Genomic DNA, 22,349 nt, shown 5'->3' on the forward strand with positions numbered 1-22,349 from the left:
CAAAAATGAAAACAGTAAATTTATCATCTAAAACAATGTAAGGTAGAAGAAAGTGATACAACATCTTTAGAGTACTGAAAGGAAAAATAAAACCCTTATAATTCTTTACCTAGCAAAAAATATCTTTCAAAAATTATGGTAAAATAAATATTTTTTTTCAGACATATAAAAACAGGAATAGGCTGGGTATGGTGGCTCACACCTATAATCCCAGCACTTTGGGAGGCCAAGGCACACAGATCACGAGGTCAAGAGATCGAGACCATCCTGATCAACATGGTGAAACCCCGTCTCTACTAAAAAAATACAAAAATTAGCTGGGCATGGTGGTGCACACCTGTAGTCCCAGCTACTCGGGAGGCTGAGGCAGGAGAATTGCTTGAACCTGGGAGGCGGAGGTTGCAGTGAGCTGAGATTGCGCCACTGCACTCCAATCTGGCGCCTGGCGAAAGAGCAAGACTCTGTCTCAAAAAAACAAAAACAAACAAAACAGGAATAGTGCATTACCTAGACCTAGGTAATGTACTACAAGAAACGTTGGCAGAAGATAAATGATACCACATGGCCATCTTCATTTACACAAAATAATAAAAAGAATTAGGAAAGATAATGACACAGGTAAATATAAGCCTTACTTTATAATTTAAATATATTTTAAAGATAATCAGTTGCTTACAGCAGACATAATAATAATATATTGTGAAATTTACAACATTATAAAAGTAAAATACATGGTCGCCATAGAATAAAGGCTAAGAGAACAAAAATGAAAGTGTGTTGTTGCAGGGTGGTTATGCTATGCATGAAATCTACAGTATCACTTAAAGGTAGACTATGATAAGTTAAAATGTACACTATAAACCCAAATGCAATAACTAAAATAATATAACACTTACTGCTAATAAGGCTACGAAATAGAGAAAAAGAACTAATAGAAAATACACAACCCCCCCCAAAGGCAGCAAGAATAAAAAAGGAAAAAAGATAGAACAAACAAAAAGTATAAACTCAAATAAGTCAATAATCACATTAATATAAATGGTTTAAACACTCCAATTAAAAGACAGAGATTATCAGACTGGATTAAAAAAAAAAAACAAAAAACAAGCTTCAACACTATGTTGCCTACAAGAAACATAAACCTAATTTATCTTCAAATAATAAAAAAGATATACCATATTAATACTATTTTTTAAAAGCTGAAGCTATAATAATATCATATAAAGTAGACCTAAGAATCAAGTATGTTACCAGATATAAATTACCTTTAGGTAATTTCAAATGATAAAAGAGTCAAGCCATCAGTAGGATATAACAATTGAAAGTTTTTATGCATCTAATAAAAGAGCTTCAAGATACATGAGGAAAAACTAATGGAACAGTAATATATTTTTAAAAATTAAAATTATAGTATGCTATTTCTTTACTACTCTCTCAGTAATTAATAGAACAAGACAGACAAGGACTAAGGATACAGAATACTAGAACAATACCATCAACCAAATAGACATCTACAGAACATTTCACCCAAAAACATGAGACATATTGTTTTCAACGGTACACAGTATATTTGTCACAATAGATCCTAGTCTGGGCTGTAAAACAGCAATAAATTTAAAAGTATTCAAGTCTTACAACATATGTTCTCTGACCACAATTTTATTAAATTAGAAATCAGTAACAGAAAGATGGTTGTAATATCCACAAATACTTATAAGCTAAATAAATACTTTAAAATAATCCATGGGGTAAAGATTTTTAAAAAATTTACAGAGAAATTAAGAAGCACGTTAAATGAAGATAAAAAGATAACATAAAAAACTTTTTGGAATGCACCAAAAGCAATACTTACAGAAAAATTTGTAACACTGAATGCCTATATTTGAAAAGATAAAAAGACTCAATAAACCCATCTCCTGAGAAACACAGCAAAGTTTACCCAAAGCAAGCAAAAGAAAGGAAATAAAACAAACAGAAAAATAATATAAAAATTAAATGAAACTAAAAACTGGTTCTTTGTGGTCAGTAAAATTGATAAATCTCTAGCCAGACTGATGGGAAAGAAGAGAGAGAAGACACAAATTACCAATATTAAGAAAGAGAAATATGATCACTACAGATACTAAAAGAATAAGGGACTATTCTCAACAATTATATTCCAATAACTTTTACATCTTAGATGAAATGAAAGACTTTCTTGAAAGACAGAAAGTACCAAAACTCTCTCAAGATGAAATAGATGATCCGACATGAATTAGTATAAGATAAATATCTATTAAAGGCATTGAATTTATAGTTTTAAACTTTCCCATGAAGAAAGCCCAGTCCCAGATGTCCTCACTGGTGAATTCTACAAAATATTTAAGAAAGAAGTAGTACTAATTCTGTGCAGCCTTTCTAGAAAGCTGAAGAGGAAGGAGTACCTTTCCTCTCATTTATGAGCATTACTCTGATGTATAGCCATTTTGGAAGACAGGCAATTTCTTAAAAGCTAAGGATCTACCTGGCATAAAATTTGGCCATTCTGCTTTTAGTAATAATCATGCGTAACATTTCAGTCAACAATGAACCACAAGGTAGTCGTTCTGTAGACTACAATGAAGATGAAAAAAATGTGCTATCACCTAGCGATGTTATAGCCATCATAGCATTGTAGCACAACTACCTTTCTTATTTAATTAAGTTAGTGTAGCCTAAGTATGCAGTGTTTATAAAGTCTATAGTGATGTAAAGTCTACACATTCACATTCATGCTTGCAATCCTGTAAGCTCCACTCATGGTGAGTGCTCTGTATAAATGTATGATTTTTTTCTCTTTTATACCGTGTTTTTAACCATACCATTTCTACGTTTAGATATGCAAATACTTCTCATTGTGTTACAGCTGCCTACCGTATTTGGTACAGTTACACGCTGTACAGGTTTGCAGCCTAGGAATAATAGGCTACACCATATAGCCTAGGAGGACATCTGGGACTGGAGCTTTCTTCATGAGAAATTCAATGTCTTCATCATTATTTATCTTATATTAATTCATATCAGATCATCTATTTCATCTTGAGTGAATCTTGGTAGTTTGTGTCTTTCAAGAAATTCTTTCGTGTAAGTTGTCAAAGTTATTGGAATATAATTATTCAGAATAGACTCTTACTATTTTTGTATAACGAAATTGCCCAGCACTGCATTTCTCAGAACATATCCCCGTCATTAATTGATGAATGACTATATTTACCCAAGAGGAATGAAAGCACATGTACATACAAAGACTTGTACACAAATATTTATGGCCAAAAAGCAGAGACAACCCAAATGTCTATCAACAGCTAAACATATAAACAATAGTTTATGTACACAATGGACTACTACTCAGTCAAAAGAAATGTAGCACTGAAACACACAACAAAATGAAGTAATCTCAAAACAATTATTCTAACTGAAAGAAGTCAACCCCCCTCAAGGAGTATATACTGCCTGATTACACGTATATAAAATGCTAAAAACACAAATGCAAATGAATCTATAATAAAGAAGCAGATCGGTGGTTGCTTAGGGATGTGGAAGGGTAGTAATAATCACAAAGAGGCAGGAGAAGATTTTTGGGGTGATGGATATGCACATTATCTCCATTGCAGTCACGGTTTCACTGGTGTACACATATGCCAAAACTGATGTGCTGTTTCTTGCATGTTAATTTTACTGCAAAAGCTGTTTTAAAAAATATCCTTTGTTAAGTTCAAGTTAAGTAAAATTGTATTTCTGAATGATGCAAACCTTCGATTAAAGGTTTAATTGAAGGTCTGCATCATTTAGTTAAACATATAAATGATATTAAAAATATAAATGTTATTTATAGTTATTTATAGTTATTTATTTTAGTTAGAAATATAAATGATAATCTCTGGTAAAATATTAACAAAAGCAAAAACTAAGTTCACAAAGTATCTGATATGTCAAATTAGCACTTAATTCACAAGTAGATAATTTAATACAAAGACTTAGGGGTCAAAAATAATAATTTAAAAAAATAGCATTGAAATGATGCTGAGTAATGAGATCGTCCTCACAACCTGGCCGTGAAACTGAGGATTACCTTGTCTAATGAAAACAGGAGAAGAGGTAACTCTAAGTTATGCCCAGCTGTAAAAGGCATTTGCTTGCCCTGAAACAAGAAAACATAAGAATCTTCCTTCATAGCTTCAGGGTCATATCCCAGCTCTCATGATAAAATCAGCAAGCCCCAGAGGCATCTCCAAGAAACAGGCAACTTTTCTCATCAAAACTGCTACAATCCTGGAGATAGCCATTGTCAGAGACTAGATGTACATTTCAGTCTCCCTCTTGCTTTCTCTTCTCCAGCCAGTTGCCTCACTGCCTTGGTGCAGATCTGAGATCCTTGGCCATGGGAAGGAATAGCAGGGCTCACACAGTATGCTGCGGAGATTGGTCCCACGTGGAGTCTCACATTACGGTGCTGGCTCACATCTAGAATGTGAAGCCATTCCTCCAGGCCCTGGCTGTCGTCTCACTTCAGCCTGTCCACTTGCCCCTTCGTAGGCCCCGACTTTGGCATACAGCAGTTCTTTCTAGTCCTCTCATTCCCTCTTAATTTCCACCCTCTGTCTAAGACCCAGTGAGTCCTCCAGCCCAAAGGAGGGTCAGTCCTCTCCTGCCACAGCCCCAGGTCCACCCGTTTGGCTTTACCATTCGCCATTCTCCTGGAAGCTTCCCAAAGCAGACTGCTACCAGCATCTCCTGTGTTCCGTGATTCCCAGCCCTTGCTAGCCAGGACTGCGGCCTATTCTTCCTTCTCATCTCCTCTCTGTTTCTTCACTCCAGGCCAGCTCATTCTTCTTTTGCACGCTTGCCTCTTCTCTAAATGCTAAATTGATTCCAAATGGTCTCCCACCTTTCTTTGCAAAACAGATTTGCAAAATCTTGTTCTGAAGAAAGATATGGACTCATCCACATTCTTATCCGCCTCTGAACCTCCTTTCCCCCATCCCACGAGGCCAAGCTCAGAGCAAACAGCAATTTGCCTTACATTAGTGACTCAGTTTCCCAGACCTTTTGCCAGGGGTATCCCTCACAACAACAGAGCACCTATGCTAGACCCCCAGTTTGATGGCCTCTCTCTTTTCCGCTCTTCTACGAAGGTTCATTTTCTTCACAGCATTCACTGCAGTGGAGACTCTTTATTTGTGGGATGGTTTGCTTATTTTCTGCTTCTGCCACTGAAGTGTTAAGTTTTGTGAGGTCAGGGACTGAGTCTGATTCAATCAATACACTCAATAAATACTTGCTGAATGAAATATATGAGCACCTAAGACTTGCGTATCCTATATACACAATTTCCAAAATTAACTAGAAACTCAGTCTCCTATCATGATAAAAATAAAGCTTATTTAATCCTCATTACTGGACTTTGAGGGAAGGAATGGGGAAAGAGATAAGGCAACAAACCTTCAGTGATCTGGCAATAAACATTTTCTTTTTCGAGACAGGGTCTCGCTTTGTCACCCAGGCTGGAGTGCAGTGGCATGATCTTAGCTCACTACAGCTGCCAACTCCTGGGCTCAAGTGATCTTCCTGCCTCAGCCTCCTGAGTAGCTGTGACCATGGGCACAAGCCACTGCACCTGGGGTCTCACTTTGTTTCCCAGGTTGGTCTCGAACTCCTGGGCTCAAGCAATCCTTCCACCTCAGCCTCCCAAAGTGCTAGGATTATAGGCATGAACTACTGTGCCCAGATCAGTAAGACATTTTCTAAAGGAGAAATCTCTCTCTCTCTCTCTCTCTCTCTCTCTCTCTCTCTCTCTCTGACACACACACACAGACACATACACACACACACACACACACACCCCTTTTTGCTCTGTGATCTTTGTACAATAACAGTACAAAACCAATGTAGCAAATGACAACTGAAAACTATGGCAAAGATGGGAGTAGGAATGGTGGAAAAACGTTGAGTCAGATCTAAAACATTCATGGGAGAAAGAACCTTTAGTACCTGCTGAGGACCCAGAGTCCTGTGGCACAGCACAGCCCAGGTCCCCTAGTGCCCACAGTCACTTCATGAAGCTGCCATTAGAGACCCAGACCCCTCTGTGATCTTACTCCATCAATAGGACGGGTGCTTCTCCTCTTGTGCACTTTGGATGTAACACAATCAATTAATTGGGACCACATTTTGCCTTACAGGAACTCTTATTGTTCGTAACAAGATTGCTGTCAGGAACTAGCAGCTGGCAAGTGGGAAGACTGCTTCTGTACAGTCTAAGGAGAACACGGCGTCTTTGTTTGAATGGTGGGGAATCAGGCCACATTGGTACTGCTGAATTCCTGCTGTCATTTGCAGACTGGGTGCCACTAACTGTGTTGCATAGAAAGACAATGTCCTTTATCCCATTATTTTACATTCTATTTGGGATTTTCTCAGAGATTTTTGAAAAAATGTACTTTGATCAAGCAACTTATTTTTTTTTTTTTTTTTTTTTTATTGCATTTTAGGTTTTGGGGTACATGTGATGAACATGCAAGATTGTTGCATAGGTACACACATGGCAGTGTGCTTTGCTGCCTTCCGTCCCCTCACCTGTATCTGTCATTTCTCCCCATGCTATCTCTTCCCACCTCCCCACCCCCGCCCCTCCCCCATTTCCCCCCAACAGACCCCAGTGTGTAGTGCTCCCCTCCCTGTGTCCATGTGTTCTCATTGTTCAACACCCGCCTATGAGCGAGAATATACGGTGTTTGATTTTCTGCTCTTGTGTCAGTTTGCTGAGAATGATGGTTTCCAGGTTCATCCATGTCCCTATAAAGGACGTGAACTCATCGTTTTTGATGGCTGCATAATATTCCATGGTGTATATGTACCACATTTTCCCTATCCAGTCTATCATCGTTGGGCATTTGGGTTGGTTCCAGGTCTTTGCTATTGTAAACAGTGCTGCAATGAACATTCGTGTGCACGTGTCCTTGTAGTAGAATGATTTATAATCCTTTGGATATATACCCAGTAATGGGATTGCTGGGTCAAATGGGATTTCTATTTTTAGGTCCTTGAGGAATCGCCACACTGTCTTCCACAATGGTTGAATTAATTTACATTCCCACCAACAGTGTAAAAGTGTTCCTATTTCTCCACATCCTCTCCAGCATCTGTTGTTTCCCGATTTTTTAATGATCGCCATTCTAACTGGTGTGAGATGGTATCTCAATGTGGTTTTGATTTGCATTTCTCTGATGACCAGCGATGATGAGCATTTTTTCATATGTTTGTTGGCCTCCTGTATGTCTTCTTTTGTAAAGTATCTGTTCATATCCTTTGCCCATTTTTGAATGGGCTTGTTTGTTTTTTTCTTGTAGATCTGCTTTAGTTCTTTGTAAATTCTGGATATCAGCCCCTTGTCAGATGGGTAGACTGCAAAAATTTTTTCCCATTCTGTTGGTTGCCGATTCACTCTACTGACTGTTTCTTTTGCCGTGCAGAAGCTGTGGAGTTTGATTAGGTCCCATTTGTCTATTTTGGCTTTTGTTGCCATTGCTTTTGGCGTTTTGGTCATGAAGTCCTTGCCTACACCTATGTCCTGAATGGTTTTGCCTAGATTTTCTTCTAAGGTTTTTATGGTATTAGGTCTGATGTTTAAGTCTTTAATCCATCTGGAGTTAATTTTGGTGTAAGGTGTCAGGGAGGGGTCCTGTTTCTGCTTTCTGCACATGGCTAGCCAGTTTTCCCAACACCATTTATTAAACAGGGAGTCCTTTCCCCATTGCTTGTTTTTGTCATGTTTGTCGAAGATCAGATGGTTGTGGGTATGTTGTATTTCCTGTGAGGCCTCTGTTCTGTTCCATTGGTCTATATCTCTGTTTTGGTACCAGTACCATGCGGTTTTGATTACTGTAGCCTTGTAGTATAGTTTGAAGTCCGGTAGTGTGATGCCTCCCGCTTTGTTCTTTTTGCTTAGAATTGACTTGGCTATGCGGGCTCTCTTTTGGTTCCATATGAAGTTTAAGGTGTTTTTTTCCAGTTCTGTGAAGAAGGTCATTGGTAGCTTGATGGGAATAGCATTGAATCTGTAAATTACTTTGGGCAGTATGGTCATTTTCACGATGTTGATTCTTCCTAACCATGAACATGGAATGTTTCTCCATCTGTTTGTATCCTCTCTTATTTCGTTGAGCAATGGCTTGTAGTTCTCCTTGAAGAGGTCCTTTACGTTCCTTGTTAGTTGTATTCCTAGGTACTTTATTCTCTTTGTAGCAATTGTGAATGGCAGTTCGTTCTTGATTTGGCTCTCTTGAAGTCTATTACTGGTGTATAGGAATGCTTGTGATTTTTGCACGTTGATTTTGTATCCTGAGACTTTGCTGAAGTTGTTTATCAGTTTCAGGAGATTTTGGGCTGAGATGATGGGGTCTTCCAGATATACAATCATGTCATCTGCAAATAGAGACAATTTGATTTCCTCCTTTCCAATTTGGATACCCTTTATTTCTTTTTCTTGCCTGATTGCTCTGGCTAGAACTTCCAGTACTATATTGAATAGGAGTGGTGAGAGAGGGCATCCTTGTCTAGTGCCAGATTTCAAAGGGAATGCTTCCAGTTTTTGCCCATTCAGTATGATATTGGCTGTTGGTTTGTCGTAAATAGCTTTTATTGTTTTGAGATACGTTCCGTCAATACCTAGTTTATTGAGGGTTTTTAGCATAAAGGGTTGTTGAATTTTGTCAAAAGCCTTCTCTGCATCAATCGAGATAATCATGTGGTTTTTGTCTTTGGTTCTGTTTATGTGGTGAATTACGTTTATGGACTTGCGTATGTTGAACCAGCCTTGCATCCCCGGGATGAATCCTACTTGATCATGGTGGATGAGCTTTTTGATATGCTGTTGCAATCGGTTTGCCAGTATTTTATTGAAGATTTTTGCATCTATGTTCATCATGGATATTGGCCTGAAATTTTCTTTTCTTGTTGAGTCTCTGCCGGGTTTTGGTATCAGGATGATGTTTGTCTCGTAAAATGATTTGGGAAGGATTCCCTCTTTTTGGATTGTCTGGAATAGTTTCAGAAGGAATGGTATCAGCTCCTCCTTGTATGTCTGGTAGAATTCAGCTGTGAACCCATCTGGACCTGGGCTTTTTTTGGGTGGTAGGCTCTTTATTGCTGCCTCAACTTCAGACCATGTTATTGGTCTATTCAGGGTTTCGGCTTCTTCCAGGTTTAGGCTTGGGAGGTTGCAGGTGTCCAGGAATTTATCCATTTCTTCCAGGTTTACTAGTTTATGTGCATAGAGTTGTTTGTAATAATCTCTGATGATGGTTTGGATTTCTGTGGAATCTGTGGTGATATCCCCTTTATCGTTTTTTATTGCATCAATTTGGTTATTCTCTCTTTTCTTTTTTATTAATCTGGCTAGTGGTCTATTTTGTTGATCTTTTCAAAAAACCAGCTCCTGGATTTATTGATTTTTTGAAGAGTTTTTTGTGTCTCTATTTCCTTCAGTTCTGCTCTGATCTTAGTTATTTCCTGTCTTTTGCTAGGTTTTGAGTTTTTTTGATCTTGCTCCTCTAGCTCTTTCAATTTTGATGATAGGGTGTCAATTTTAGATCTCTCCTTTCTTCTCATGTGGGCACTCATTGCTATATATTTTCCTCTAGAGACTGCTTTAAATGTGTCCCAGAGATTCTGGTATGTTGTGTCTTCGTTCTCATTGGTTTCGAAGAACATCTTTATTTCTGCCTTCATTTCATTGTTTATCCAGTCAACATTCAAGAGCAAGTTGTTCAGTTTCCATGAAGCTGTGCGGTTCTGAGTTAGTTTCTGCATTCTGAGTTCTAACTCGATTGCACTGTGGTCTGAGAGACTGTTTGTTATGATTTCTGTTCTTTTGCATTTGCTGAGGAGTGATTTATTGCCAATTATGTGGTCAATTTTAGAGTAGGTGTGATGTGGTGCTGAGAAGAATGTATATTCTGTGGATTTGGGGTGGAGAGTTCTGTAAATGTCTATTAGGTTTGCTCGTTCCAGGTCTGTGTTCAGGTCCTGGATATCCTTGTTGATTTTCTGTCTGGTTGATCTGTCTAATATTGACAATGGGGTGTTAAAGTCTCCCACTATTATTGTGTGGGAGTCTAAGTCTCTTTGTAAGTTATTAAGAACTTGCCTTATGTATCTGGGTGCTCCTGTATTGGGTGCATATATATTTAGGATCGTTAGCTCTTCTTGTTGCAGTGATCCTTTTACCATTATGTAATGTCCTTCTTTGTCTCTTTTGATCTTTGTTGCTTTAAAGTCTATTTTATCAGAGATGAGAATTGCCACTCCTGCCTTTTTTTGCTCTCCATTTGCTTGGTAGATCTTCCTCCATCCCTTTATTTTGAGCCTTTGTGTATCCTTGCATGTAAGATGGGTTTCCTGGATACAGCACACTGATGGGTTTTGGCTTTTTATCCAATTTGCCAGTCTGTGTCTTTTGATTGGGGCATTTAGTCCATTGACATTTAGGGATAGTATTGTTATGTGTGAATTTGATGCTGTCATTTTGATGCTACCTGGCTGTTTTGTTGGTTAGTTGATGCAGATTCTTGATTGTGTTGCTGCTTTTTTACCATTTGGTGTGTTTTTGGAGTGCCTGGTACTGGTTGTTCCTTTATATGTGTAGAGCCTCTTTCAGGAGTTCTTGTAGAGCAGGTTTGGTGGTGATGAAATCTCTGAGTGCTTGCTTGTTCACAAAGGATTTTATTTTTCCTTCACTTATGAAGCTGAGTTTGGCTGGATAGGAGATTCTGGGTTGAAAGTTCTTTTCTTTAAGGATGTTGAATATTGGCCCCCAGTCTCTTCTGGCTTGTAGGGTTTCTGCTGAGAGATCTGCTGTGAGTCTAATGGGCTTCCCTTTGTGGGTAACCCGACCTTTCTCTCTGGCTGCCCTTAGCATTTTCTCTTTCATTTCAACCCTGGTGAATCTGACGATTATGTGCCTTGGGGTTGCTCTTCTTGAGGAATATCTCTGTGGTGTTCTCTGTATTTCCTGGATTTGAATATTGGTCTGTCTTGCTAGGTTGGGGAAGTTTTCCTGGATAATATCCTGAAGAGTATTTTCCAGCTTGGATTCATTCTCTTCATCACATTCAGGTACACCTATCAGACGTAGATTAGGTCTTTTCACATAGTCCCACATTTCTTGAAGATTTTGTTCATTCCTTTTTGCGCTTTTTTCTCTGTTCTTGCCTTCTCTTTTTATTTCATTGAGTTGGTCTTCGACCTCTGATATCCTTTCTTCTGCTTGGTCAATTCGGCTGTTGAAGCTTGTGCATGCTTCACGAAGTTCTCGTGTTGCGTTTTTCAGCTCCATCAATTCACTTATTCTCCTCTCTATGCTGTCCATTCTCGTCAGCAGTTCGTCCAATCTTTTTTCAAGGTTCCTATTTTCTTTGCGATGGGTTAGAACATGTTCTTTTAGCTCATTGTAGTTTCTTACTACCCATCTTCTGAAGTCTGATTCTGTCATTTCATCACCCTCCTTCTCCATCCGGTCTGGTTCCCTTGCTGGTGAGGAGTTGTGATCACTTTTAGGAGGAGAGGTGTTCTGGTTTCGGGAGTTTTCCTCCTTTTTACGCTGGTTTCTACCCATTTTTGTGGGTTTATCCACCTGTTGTCTGTCTCTGTCCCAGGGAGTTGGAGCTTTATGAGTTTCCGTTGCACTACTGCCTTTTTTGATTTTTTTTTTTTTCAGGTCGGACCCGCCCAGCTAGCAGCACGCCTAGCCTCTGCCTGCCCGCAGGGGCTTTGCTGAGCTGCTGTGGGCTCCGCCCAGCTGCCCTGAGCTCTTCCCTGTAGTCCTTTTTATATGGGCGTAGTTAGAACTGTCTGGGCAATGGTGGCCCCGCCTCTGTTATGGTGGACTCTCTCTGTTGTGGCAGGTTGCCTCGGCAACGGCGGGTTGCCTCGGCAACGGCAGCCTGCCTCCGTAGCGGTGGAGAGTCTCAGTAATGGCGGAAGCCCCTCCCCCACGGAGCCGGACCGTCCCGGTTCAGCTGTGCTTGGTTTGAAGTGCTCAACCCAGAGGGTTTCCAATTACTGTTTTTGTTTTCGTTGTTGTTGGGGGTGGAAGGCTGGGACCAACCGAGCCTGATCACCTGGCTCCCTGACTCAGAGTCTTTTCTTTTAAGTTGAACGACCCCGCGTTCCGGTCGCTTGTTGAAAAGGCGCCGGGATCTCCCGTGCTGCGACTCACGGAGTCGGCTCGAACCGCGGCGCCGGCTCCTGGCGGATTTTTTGCCTAGGAATCTCCTGGCCTGGCTCGCTATTTCAGATGAATGGGCTATTCTGCCGTCTCAGGGCTCTGCTCGCCAGCTAAGAGGGCTCCCAGACCAGTGGCTTTTGTACGGAGAACCGCAGCAACAGGGAGTGGTCACAGCAGCCGCGCGGGCGGAATCAGCCCCGCGGGGGCCAAAACAGCCGCACCGGCTGGGACTGCGACGCTGGTGACCCCTCTGCCTGGGTATCTCCTGATCTGTGGGCAATAAGAGTTCGTCTGGAAATGCGGCGTCCACTCACCCTCTGCACTTTCACTGGGAGCTGAAGTCCTGAGCTGTTCTTAGGCGGCCATCTTGAAAGTCCTCCGCAACTTATTTTTTTAACTAGAATCCCATTGCATAGTGGGGCTCTCAATTCCACTGACAATTTTTTTTTCAGTAAAGATTGGGTAGACCAACTGATAGAACACAGCCAGCAAGCATCTGGGATCTAGAAGAACACTCAGATCACATATCCACAAAAAACAGTGACTCAAAAACCCAAGTAGGACTTCAAGGCACATGTAGGTGACTAGTGAGGTCAGGGCACAAAATGATCAAAGCCAAAGCAAACAAGAATGGGAAGACACAAGCATGTGGATTCACAGGAAATAGACAATCCACTTGGAATCTGCGACAAGGATGAAGAAGGCACAGGTACTTGCAAGTCACACACTGGGCAGTAGTTAAAAGACATGCCCAGCAGGCCATGACCGGAAGAGCTACAGTAACTGCAAACAGGCAGGAAATTCACGGAAACCCAGATGTGGATTCTGAGGGAGGAGCCTCCATAAACATGGTGGAGATAGGTGTTCAAAGGGGTCACAGCAAGTGAGATTCCCACAACTGAGAGCTTAAACTGGGAGGAGCAGCCACCATTAAGCACAGAAGGCTTCCACTCTCCCTGCTTCCTATGACTGTGTTCTTTACTATAGCACTGTCAATCACTGTACAAAACCTCCTAAAAGCAGGTGACGCAATGATAATAGGACTGTTCCAAAGCAGCACATGACACAGTTGTATTCCAATGACTGTGAAGAAAGTGGTAAAGCCAAAAACTGGGAGGAAGGAGAGCTCCTGAGAGGTCAGTAAGGCTGATCAGAGAAGGAAGACAGCAGGAAGAGAGGGTAGATACTCCTAAGAACAGTTTGAACACGCTGACACATAACCAAACTTACGTTCCTGTTAGTATCTGACACATGGTAGGGAAAAAATGTATTATTCAATACATGGTGTTGAATGCACAAAAAAGCTGAAGTTGAACTTCTGCCTCATACTATTTGCCAAAATAATTTCCAGATAGATAAAATATTTAAATGTGACAAAATGCAGCTACAGAAGTACTAGAAGAAACCAGGAGGAAAAGGTCTTCTTTAGAAGGAACACAAAACCCTGACAATGGAAAAGATGAACTCATGAAATTGATTCTACATGGTAAAAAACACAATAAAAGTTAAAAACAGCAATGAGAAAAATGATTGCTATTCTTACGACAGTTTATAAAGAACTTCTATAATACAATGAGAAAAAACAACTCAATGACCCTCATATGAGGCATCTAAAATGGTCAAACATACAGAAGCAGACAACAAAATGATGATTACCAGGGGATTGGGGAAAGGGGTATATGCGGAGTTATTAGGAGTAAGTTCCAGAGCTCTCCTACACAACGTAGTGCCTACAGTTAATAATAATGTACTGCATACCTCAACATTTGTTAAGAGGGTAGATCTCATGTTAAGTGTTTTTACTGCACACAAAAAAAGGTTATATCCTTTATTCATCCCCTATCATCCATGAGTACTACTCTACTGCTTAATGAGATGTCTTTACTTATATCTGGGTTTATAATCTTACAGGAAGTAGGAATAACTCTGCTGGGACAACCCTATGAGAAAGACCAGTCCCAAAATCTTCTAAGGGCTCTTGACATTCATGTGAAAAACAGGTAGGTCAGTGTCATTTATAGTAAACAATAGCATTATTACAAGTGGAAAAGAAAACGGAATCCGCGGTTAAAGCGCATACGGACCCTCTGGGCTTTAGCACAGCATGTCCACAGAGGAGCCCTCTCTGGCATTCTAAATCTGGGCCTGAGGTTCCTACAACGTCTTCCCACTGAGCACTCACAGTGCAGGACAGGCTCACTCTAGGTGGCCTCTCTAGTCCCAGCGCACCCTCAGTCCCAGGGCTTGGACTTACTGTTTCCTCGTATCAGACAAGACAAGCCTCTAGCCGCCATTTATGAAAAAGTCCACAAGATGGAGATGTCACTACAGGGATGGGAAGAGGATGGGCCCGGCCTTTCCCAAAGCCCCACAGCCACAAGGGCGCTTGAGGCATGGTTGTTGTTTGCTTGATATTTGTTTCATTTGAATACTTGAACACCAATGGTTCGAATATTTCTGTCGTTTTGTTTTCTTTCACAAAGAAAATATTTACAAATTCTCTGCTCAAAAAGTACATTTTCAAAAAGTGAAGTGATTTAAAAGTCTGCTTTTATTAAACAGTTGCATCTTGTATTCCTGAGATCATTTGCAAATAGTTCTGGTTTTCTTGCTTTGTGCTGTTTCTCTTAAGTTCCAATTTCGTGAAAATGCTACTGTATTTCTGAAAGAGAATCCTATTGACAAATTTGTAGAAGGATATGTGGAGATGTATGCATTTTAATATCCCTGTCTTGACTTAATTTTGTGTATTGTTACTTCAGCACTTCCTTTCTCTGTCAATTTATCATTCCCAGTTATATCAACATCTAACACATTAATACACTTGGGGGGAAGAAATGGAAAACTCCAAGCTCATGACGATACAATATCCACTTCCATTTCCAAAGTGAGCCAAGATGCCTGAAGGGTGTTTTTATTGGCCTGATTATCCTAAGACTTCAGTGAAGTAGCCTTGTTTCCAAATCAAGGGAATGAAGTTCTAGAACTTCCTAGTATTGTAGAGGGCTCGGGCACAATGTTTATTAGTCAGGGGTATTATGCTCACAGAAGATGTGGGTCCTCATTGCAGAAATACAACTATTATTTGTAATATAGCTCCTATTTGGTTTTAATCATATATGTATATATAAAACATACCAACCATAAATCTTACGAATTCTACTAAAGTATACATACCCCAGTAAAAATAATCATACATCTTAATAGGGCAAAAAATACTTGTAAAGGTGAAATTAGATTATGGGTGACATCCAAATAAATCAGTTATCAAATACAAAAAAGAAAAAAAATCACACTATATAAAAAGTATCTATTACCATGAGTACAACTGATATAACATGCTTGGGCGATGGTGCGTAAGTATGACTTGGAGTTGGTAGATCCTCTTATTTATTTTTTTCCCTCTTATAAAACATAAGTAAAGTGGGTTTATAGAGCCAGGGCCAGTGGTTTCCTACTCTTAATAAAACTGCACATCCGATATGTCAAATGAGTTATCCTGTGGCTTTTCGGAGCCAAACAAGGTGACAGTAAAAAAGACAAGCAAATGTAAAGGAGGTGATAGACTCTTAGAAGCTACTTTACTTGCCCATGGATAGAGTAGATAGTAAAGAAAACCAAGTATCTACAGCAATAGCCTACTGTAAGAGAGAAAGGAGCTTAGAAGAAGAGTCACCCCGCCACTGCTGCTCCGCAGTGATCTTATAGCCCAAACTTGGACCTGAGATTCCAGGGGTAGAAAAGCAGGCAGAGGCTGGGCCTTCCCTTTCAGAACCTGGGAAGATATCTCCAAAGTCCAGGGCTTTGGTAATCCTGTGGACCACATGGACCCCCATCTGTATAACTTTGTAACTTCACAGACCTCCAAAGTGTTCTCAACCTGTGAACATCTAATTCACTCCATCCTTCCATCAATGTTTACCATGGCTCTACTATTGCCAGGCCCCAGGCACTATAGGGAACACAACAATGAACAGAGCCTGGTTCTAGTCCCTGAGGAGCTGGCAGCCTGGCAGATGCAAGATGTGCAATGTCATAGCAGTCAGATTCCAGTATTTCTCACTTTGGCCCCAGATCTTATATCTCATATGACAAGGGGCATCTGTATGGTGACCTCTTCAGGACTACAGGTAATTTTGATTAATCCGAACAGGAGATGCCTGAGGGTAAAGGACAGAACTACAGACAGGTAAGAGTGTCTCCAAAGTAATCAAATTGTTATCTTATTATCAAGACCTAACTTAGCCTGAGTGTGCCCAGCCGAGGGCCATGCTGCACTGTGGGATCTGAGGACTTGACATCATAGGATCTACATGTCATCTTTGATGTTAACAGTGACATGTGACTAGGCAAACCCCACTGACACCCCTTCCTCCCAGGGCTTAAGGTCTTGCCTGCTCTCAACCCGACCAAACCTCCAATGACCAGCAGCACTCAGCAAAACACACTTCAGAATACACATAGAAGAGGATCTAAATGTGGAACACGGGTTGTTTAAAATTTGCGATTTGAAGCCAGTGATCTCTGTGAATTGCTCACGTCTAGATTCCTGACGAATGAGATGCTGCTGGAAGTTACATGCCATCGTCTCCTACACTATCTGCTCCCACCAGGTATACATGGTAGGCTTCACACAGCACTCTCGAGTGGTCTTTTGTTTGTTCATCAAAATCACCCTCTAAAGTAAGGGTTGGTGTAATTGGCATTTACCCTCAGGGTTTTAATAACTTCTAAGTGAATGAGCTGGAATTCTAACCAGTCTTCTCTAACTTAGCACTCTTGCCATGTAAGGGTAACTTTCTAACTGTTCTAAAATTACAGGTCTTACCTTTCCCTTGTAAACACATCCTTGAGCAATCATTTGCTTCTGGGAGTCTTAATCAGTTAATTTCTGGTGGTCTAATACTCTTGCCAAGTTAAATTCCTTCCATGTACCCATACAATTCTTTCCTCTTCTGGTAGGTCCTGGACTAATTATTTGGCACCTTAATGGGCCCACTACTTTCTGATTTACACAGATTTAATCATTCAATGGTGAAAACTGATGTGTATATAACAAATTGCAGAGATTACATAAAATCTAGAACATTTTTTAAGGAATGAATCAAAACATTCACACAAATATGTTAGAAGACATTTTCATACTTTCTATTGAAAGTGTTTAGGGATATGAGACAATAATATTAAAATATCACCTCTAATAAAACATTTGCTTAGTAAATAATCTGAAAGAAAAATATTGCTGGCTTCGGATGATGTTCTGTAAAGGAAAATACCTCATGTTATGTCTTTTATTTATATTTTTCCTTTAACCACATTTAATGAAATTGAGGTTGAGGACTGTAAAGCCATCAGCATGCTTGTGTAACTCACCTTTCCAACCTGACCTCCTGTGGGGGTGAGACAGATGATGTGGGGGTGGTGGGCACACTAGATCCAGATGAGGGTCTTGAGGAGTGATAAAAGCTGTTGCCAAAGTTGCTGTATCTGAGAAGTGCAGAGGTTTAAGTTGGGGGAAAAAGGACAGAGAAATGAGTACAAGCCAGTAAATAAGACTTAGCAAACCATTTTAATTTTTGCAAGAGAAATAAGTCTATGCTACCACTGTTAATGGCAATTCTACCTAAAGAGGTTTGTTCCCGTATATTTTCATCCTGATAATTTCTCATATGAGGAGTTTCCCAAAGTCCAAAACCACTAGGCAGCAAGATTTATGGCAAAAGGTTTAAATAAAACCCTAACATATCCTATCTTTTTAAATGTACATTAAAATTATTTGCTAACATAAATTAAACATCCAAATCATTTTCACTTGAACCATGAAGATTTTTCTTGCCTCACATGGTGGCACAATTAGTGTTAATTCCATCACAGGTCTGTAAGAAATACCATACAGTTGGCTAAAGAAACATCTTATTTAAAATTCCACTTTAGTATTTCCAAATCAATTTCATTCATTCAATGTAATCCCATTGCATGCTCACTGATTGAGGAGAAACTCTCCCCAGGCTTTTGGGACTGGCCTGCTCCTTAAAGGTGCATGTATTCATGTTTTCATCCAACATTTCCCCTGAACCAAAATTACAGCCATGAGATTTACATGAGATTTGATTAGTTTCCAGACATCTCTGACAAGTCAAATTTCAAGATTTGTAAAATTCTAGATTTCTGTTTTTCAGAATAGATGCCCTTTAGCAGACTGTATTTAGCTATCATCACTCGGAGCACTCCCAGAAAACAAATCATCATTTGAAGCCATAGCATGGGCTCAAGACGCTCAGGATTACTTATAGCTAATGAGACTCAGAGAGCTTTGCTTGTTAAACCTACTCAGTCACAGAGCAGGACCCACCCCTTCCACTAAACTGGTTAGGTACACTGTAGTAGAACGTGTAGGATCCTAACAGTCACTATGGTATAAGCACAAAAAGACCTTCTTGCACATGGAGAATCCAGTCCAAACTCCCATCAATAGAAGTCAGAATCCCTTCTGAAAAGCAAACTGACTTCAAAATGAGTGTATCCTTTGACAAAGTCAGTCAATTTTGGAGAAGATAACATAAGGAAATAATCTTATAGTTATTTATATATTGAAATGTCATGCAGGAAGATACTTAGTGGAGCATTATTTATCTTTTTTTCCTTTTTCTTTCCTGCAAATAGTGGAGCATTATTTAGATCATGGTGGAAAACTAGAAGCTACTCAACCAGGTAACAACGTGGAAATGGCTAAGAAAGTATGAATTAGTATTTGTCAATGGAATATTATGCAACCTTTAAAAATAATTACCAATATTGTAAGTCACAACATGAAAAATGATAATAGGGCTAAATGAAAACATCAGGATATAATATTATACATAGTTTGATCATATTTGTGCAAAAACATTCTCAAAAGCCAAAAACTAAGGATAGAAAAATACTATAAAAATGGGGCTTTTTAAAAAAAGAATGTAGAAATGAAATTTTAGTTTTTAATAAGAAATTTCATTATTATAATGGAAAATAAAATACTGATATTTTATTTTCCATTATGATACTCAAATCTAATCTATCCTGTGCTGCTAGCTCTAGTCAGCTTGGCTGCTGCTGTCCTTATTTTTTTATCTAATGTCATATGCCCAGCATGTTCTCCGTGCCAGAGAAGCTCAGAGCACATCATTCTATCCCTTCTTCCTCTGCTAACACACCATCTTTGCCGGACTTGGCTTCTGGGCACTCGTTTTCACTTTAAAAACTCTACACTCTACATGTCAAACAAGTTAATTGCTTCTTCAAGTGAGGGCTTAATTTTTCAAGAGGGCTCCCAAACCACAGGCCACATAGGAAGCACAAAAGCAAAGGATGAAAGAAATATACAAAGGCAGAAACACAGAAGGGAGAGAAAGCCAGTGAGCAGAGAGGGAAAGAAACTAGGCAGCAAACACTGCCATAAGGGAGGGAAAGGAGGCTGCACCCCATGATGCCTAGAGCCCTCGGAGACGAGACCTTGATACAGCTCATTCGGCACAGGCTCCACACCTGCGTCAGCAGCTGCCTGGATGACAAGCTGCCTCAGCTTGTCATCTTACTCCGGCAGCTAAAACAATCCCCTTCCCACCACAAGTGGACATCCTGTAGAATGTTTTAACAGGATCACTTTGCTGAAATTGTGTTTACATGACGCTATGGAAAGAAAACAAGCAGAATAAGATTTTCCCTCCTTTTGTTTTTCTAATGGCTAAGCAATTAATTCAAATGTCTCATAATCTAATTTTGCATCTCAATTTCAGCCAAACTAACTAGATCATACAATTCACTATTCAGCACTTTTTTTTTTTCTTCATGGAGGGTGAGGGTTCTTTTTGATGACTAACTGCTTGGTCTTTATTATTATAACGCATTCAATTGCAGTCAACCCCTGAGTAGTCCATCTGTGGCCACACAGACCCATGAAAACCACAGCAAGTGAACATCAGAAAATCAATAGAAACAAACAATATTTACACAGTATCCAAGTTCCTGTTGGACAAATAATTTTAAAAGTTTACACACTTTGCTCAGTTAAATCAAAGTCAACCTTCATTTACAAGCAAGCAGCTGTTTTTCACAATTCATGTATCTTCAACTGGACAGCTTATATGTTTCTATTGCTCCCACCCCCAGGACTATAAGTAGTAATGAAGCTTGCAGACCAAATGGGAAGAATCTGTAGCCCAGGAAAGTCCCAGCTAGGATCGAGACCCATCACCAGAAAGACCAGGATCGTGACCATGGGCTAACACACTCTCTGGGAAAGATGACATCGCCAAAATACTTTTCAGCTCCTAACTTGCACCTAATTAATAATAATTAATAGATAATTATTCTTAGAGGGTGTAAGAGTTATGTTGAATTCATTCCACAAAAACTGTGTGAAAAAGAACATCAATCCTGGGACTGTAGACCTGGAAGAGACCTGCAAAGAACTTGCAGTTTCAAGGTATCCAAATTCAGTTCACTGGGATAACGAAATTAGGGTATGGGGGGAAAAAAATGAAGAAGAGAAAAAAGACCAGGTGCAGTGGCTCACGCCTCTAATCCCAGAACTTTGAGAGGCTGAGGCAGGCGGATCACAAGGTCAGGAAATTGAGGCCATCCTGGCCAGCCTGGTGAAACCCCGTCTCTACTAAAATACAAAAAAATAGCTGGGTGTGGTGGCGTGTGCCTGTAGTCCCAGCAACTCAGGAGGCTGAGATAGGAGAATCGCTTGAACCCAGGAGGTGGAGGTTGCGGTGAGCTGAGATCACACCACTGTACTCCAGCCTGGTGACAGAGTAAGACGCCATCAAAAAAAAAGAGAAAGAAACTGAGTTTACAACTGCTGGAGGTATGCAAAACCATCCTGGGAACAAGAGGAGATTAATTTTCAGATCCTCGAGTTCCATATCTGCTCTTTTAAAAAACGGATCTCCCCACACTGCTTGTAGGGTCTCCCAGTCCTTTCTTGCCTCTCCTTCCAAAATAACTTTCCATTTTTACAAAGAAAAGAAACTCCTGAGCAGGTAGAATCAGCGTGGGACACTGCCTTGTGCTATAAGACCTCCAGGGTCCCAAGCAAAGGGAAACATCACTCCAGAGGGAATTCTTTAAGAAGTATGCAGGAGGGAAAAGACGGAGCTTTATTTATCCAGAGAAACAGTAGGAGCACGATCTCATGCCTCATCCCTGTCTAGTGCCCACCGACCTGAGAATTGGCCTCAGAAATAAGACTGCTGTCAGGGATGCATATAAGCTCACTTATTGGAACTGAAACATGAAGTCATCCTTCTTCTGACATAAATTAAGTCTCATTTGACTAAGAACTGGCTTTTCCAAGTAGGTATAGGTAGCTGTTTTCCAGAATTAGATCAGTTAAATCTGAAGCCCCAAGGTTTTTAAATATATATATACATATATACATATATATATATATATATATATGTATATATATATATGACAAATTACATCAACTATATAAACTTATAATTTAAAAAACTATAGACAGGCTACTTAAAACTTCAACAAAAATTGTTAACGATCATAGTTCTAGATTAGTCCTCCTATTTATTAGATGAAAGGTCTGATGCCCATAAAGGTTGGTCATTTTCATGGTGTGAAGGAGCTGCTTTCAAGGTTGGGGTCCTTAAAACCTTCATTTAAAACATGGTACAGCTTCATGTAGAGGTAGGCACCCAGGCTGCGGTCCCCCAAACAGGATCTGGCAAAACCATCTCACAAACAAGGACTTGCCTTGGTATGGTGTAGCGAGTGCAGTAAGGAGAGAAAGCGACTGACTGGCCATATGACAGACAGCAGCCGCGTGCATGGGTTAGGAAATGAATCTGGGACAGGCTTCCTGGGGTTGAAACTGCTCTGCAACATACTAGCTGAATGACTCTAGCCAAGGTCCTTAGGCTTTCTGTGCCTCAGTTTCTTCACTGTAATAAAGGCTTGTAATAGAACCTACTTCTCAAGGGTAAAGTAATACTTTAAAGTACTAATTTAATGGAGAGTCAGCTATTATTATAATTACTCTAAGATGAAGTGACCATTAGAAAGATCAACTATTGATTTTGGATAACCGACTGTTCAAAATACACCAACT

General features: G+C 40.0%; 1 protein-coding gene across 9 annotated transcripts in view; it reads right to left on the reverse strand.

Annotated features, from left to right (window-relative positions):
- FHOD3 (formin homology 2 domain containing 3) overlaps positions 1 to 22,349 on the reverse strand; it is a 493,523-nt gene that overhangs the window by 108,981 nt on the left and 362,193 nt on the right. For 7 of the 9 annotated variants that reach the window (XM_074383563.1, XM_074383562.1, XM_039463510.2 and 4 more), the window contains one exon: positions 17,618 to 17,731. The exons of the other annotated variants lie outside the window; for them this stretch is intronic. In XM_074383563.1, the coding sequence (XP_074239664.1) occupies positions 17,618 to 17,731 (114 nt within the window). The remainder of the gene's footprint in view (positions 1 to 17,617; positions 17,732 to 22,349) is intronic. 9 annotated transcript variants of the gene reach the window in all.

The sequence above is a fragment of the Saimiri boliviensis genome, chromosome 13 (assembly GCF_048565385.1).
Source record: "Saimiri boliviensis isolate mSaiBol1 chromosome 13, mSaiBol1.pri, whole genome shotgun sequence".
NCBI lineage: Eukaryota > Metazoa > Chordata > Mammalia > Primates > Cebidae > Saimiri > Saimiri boliviensis.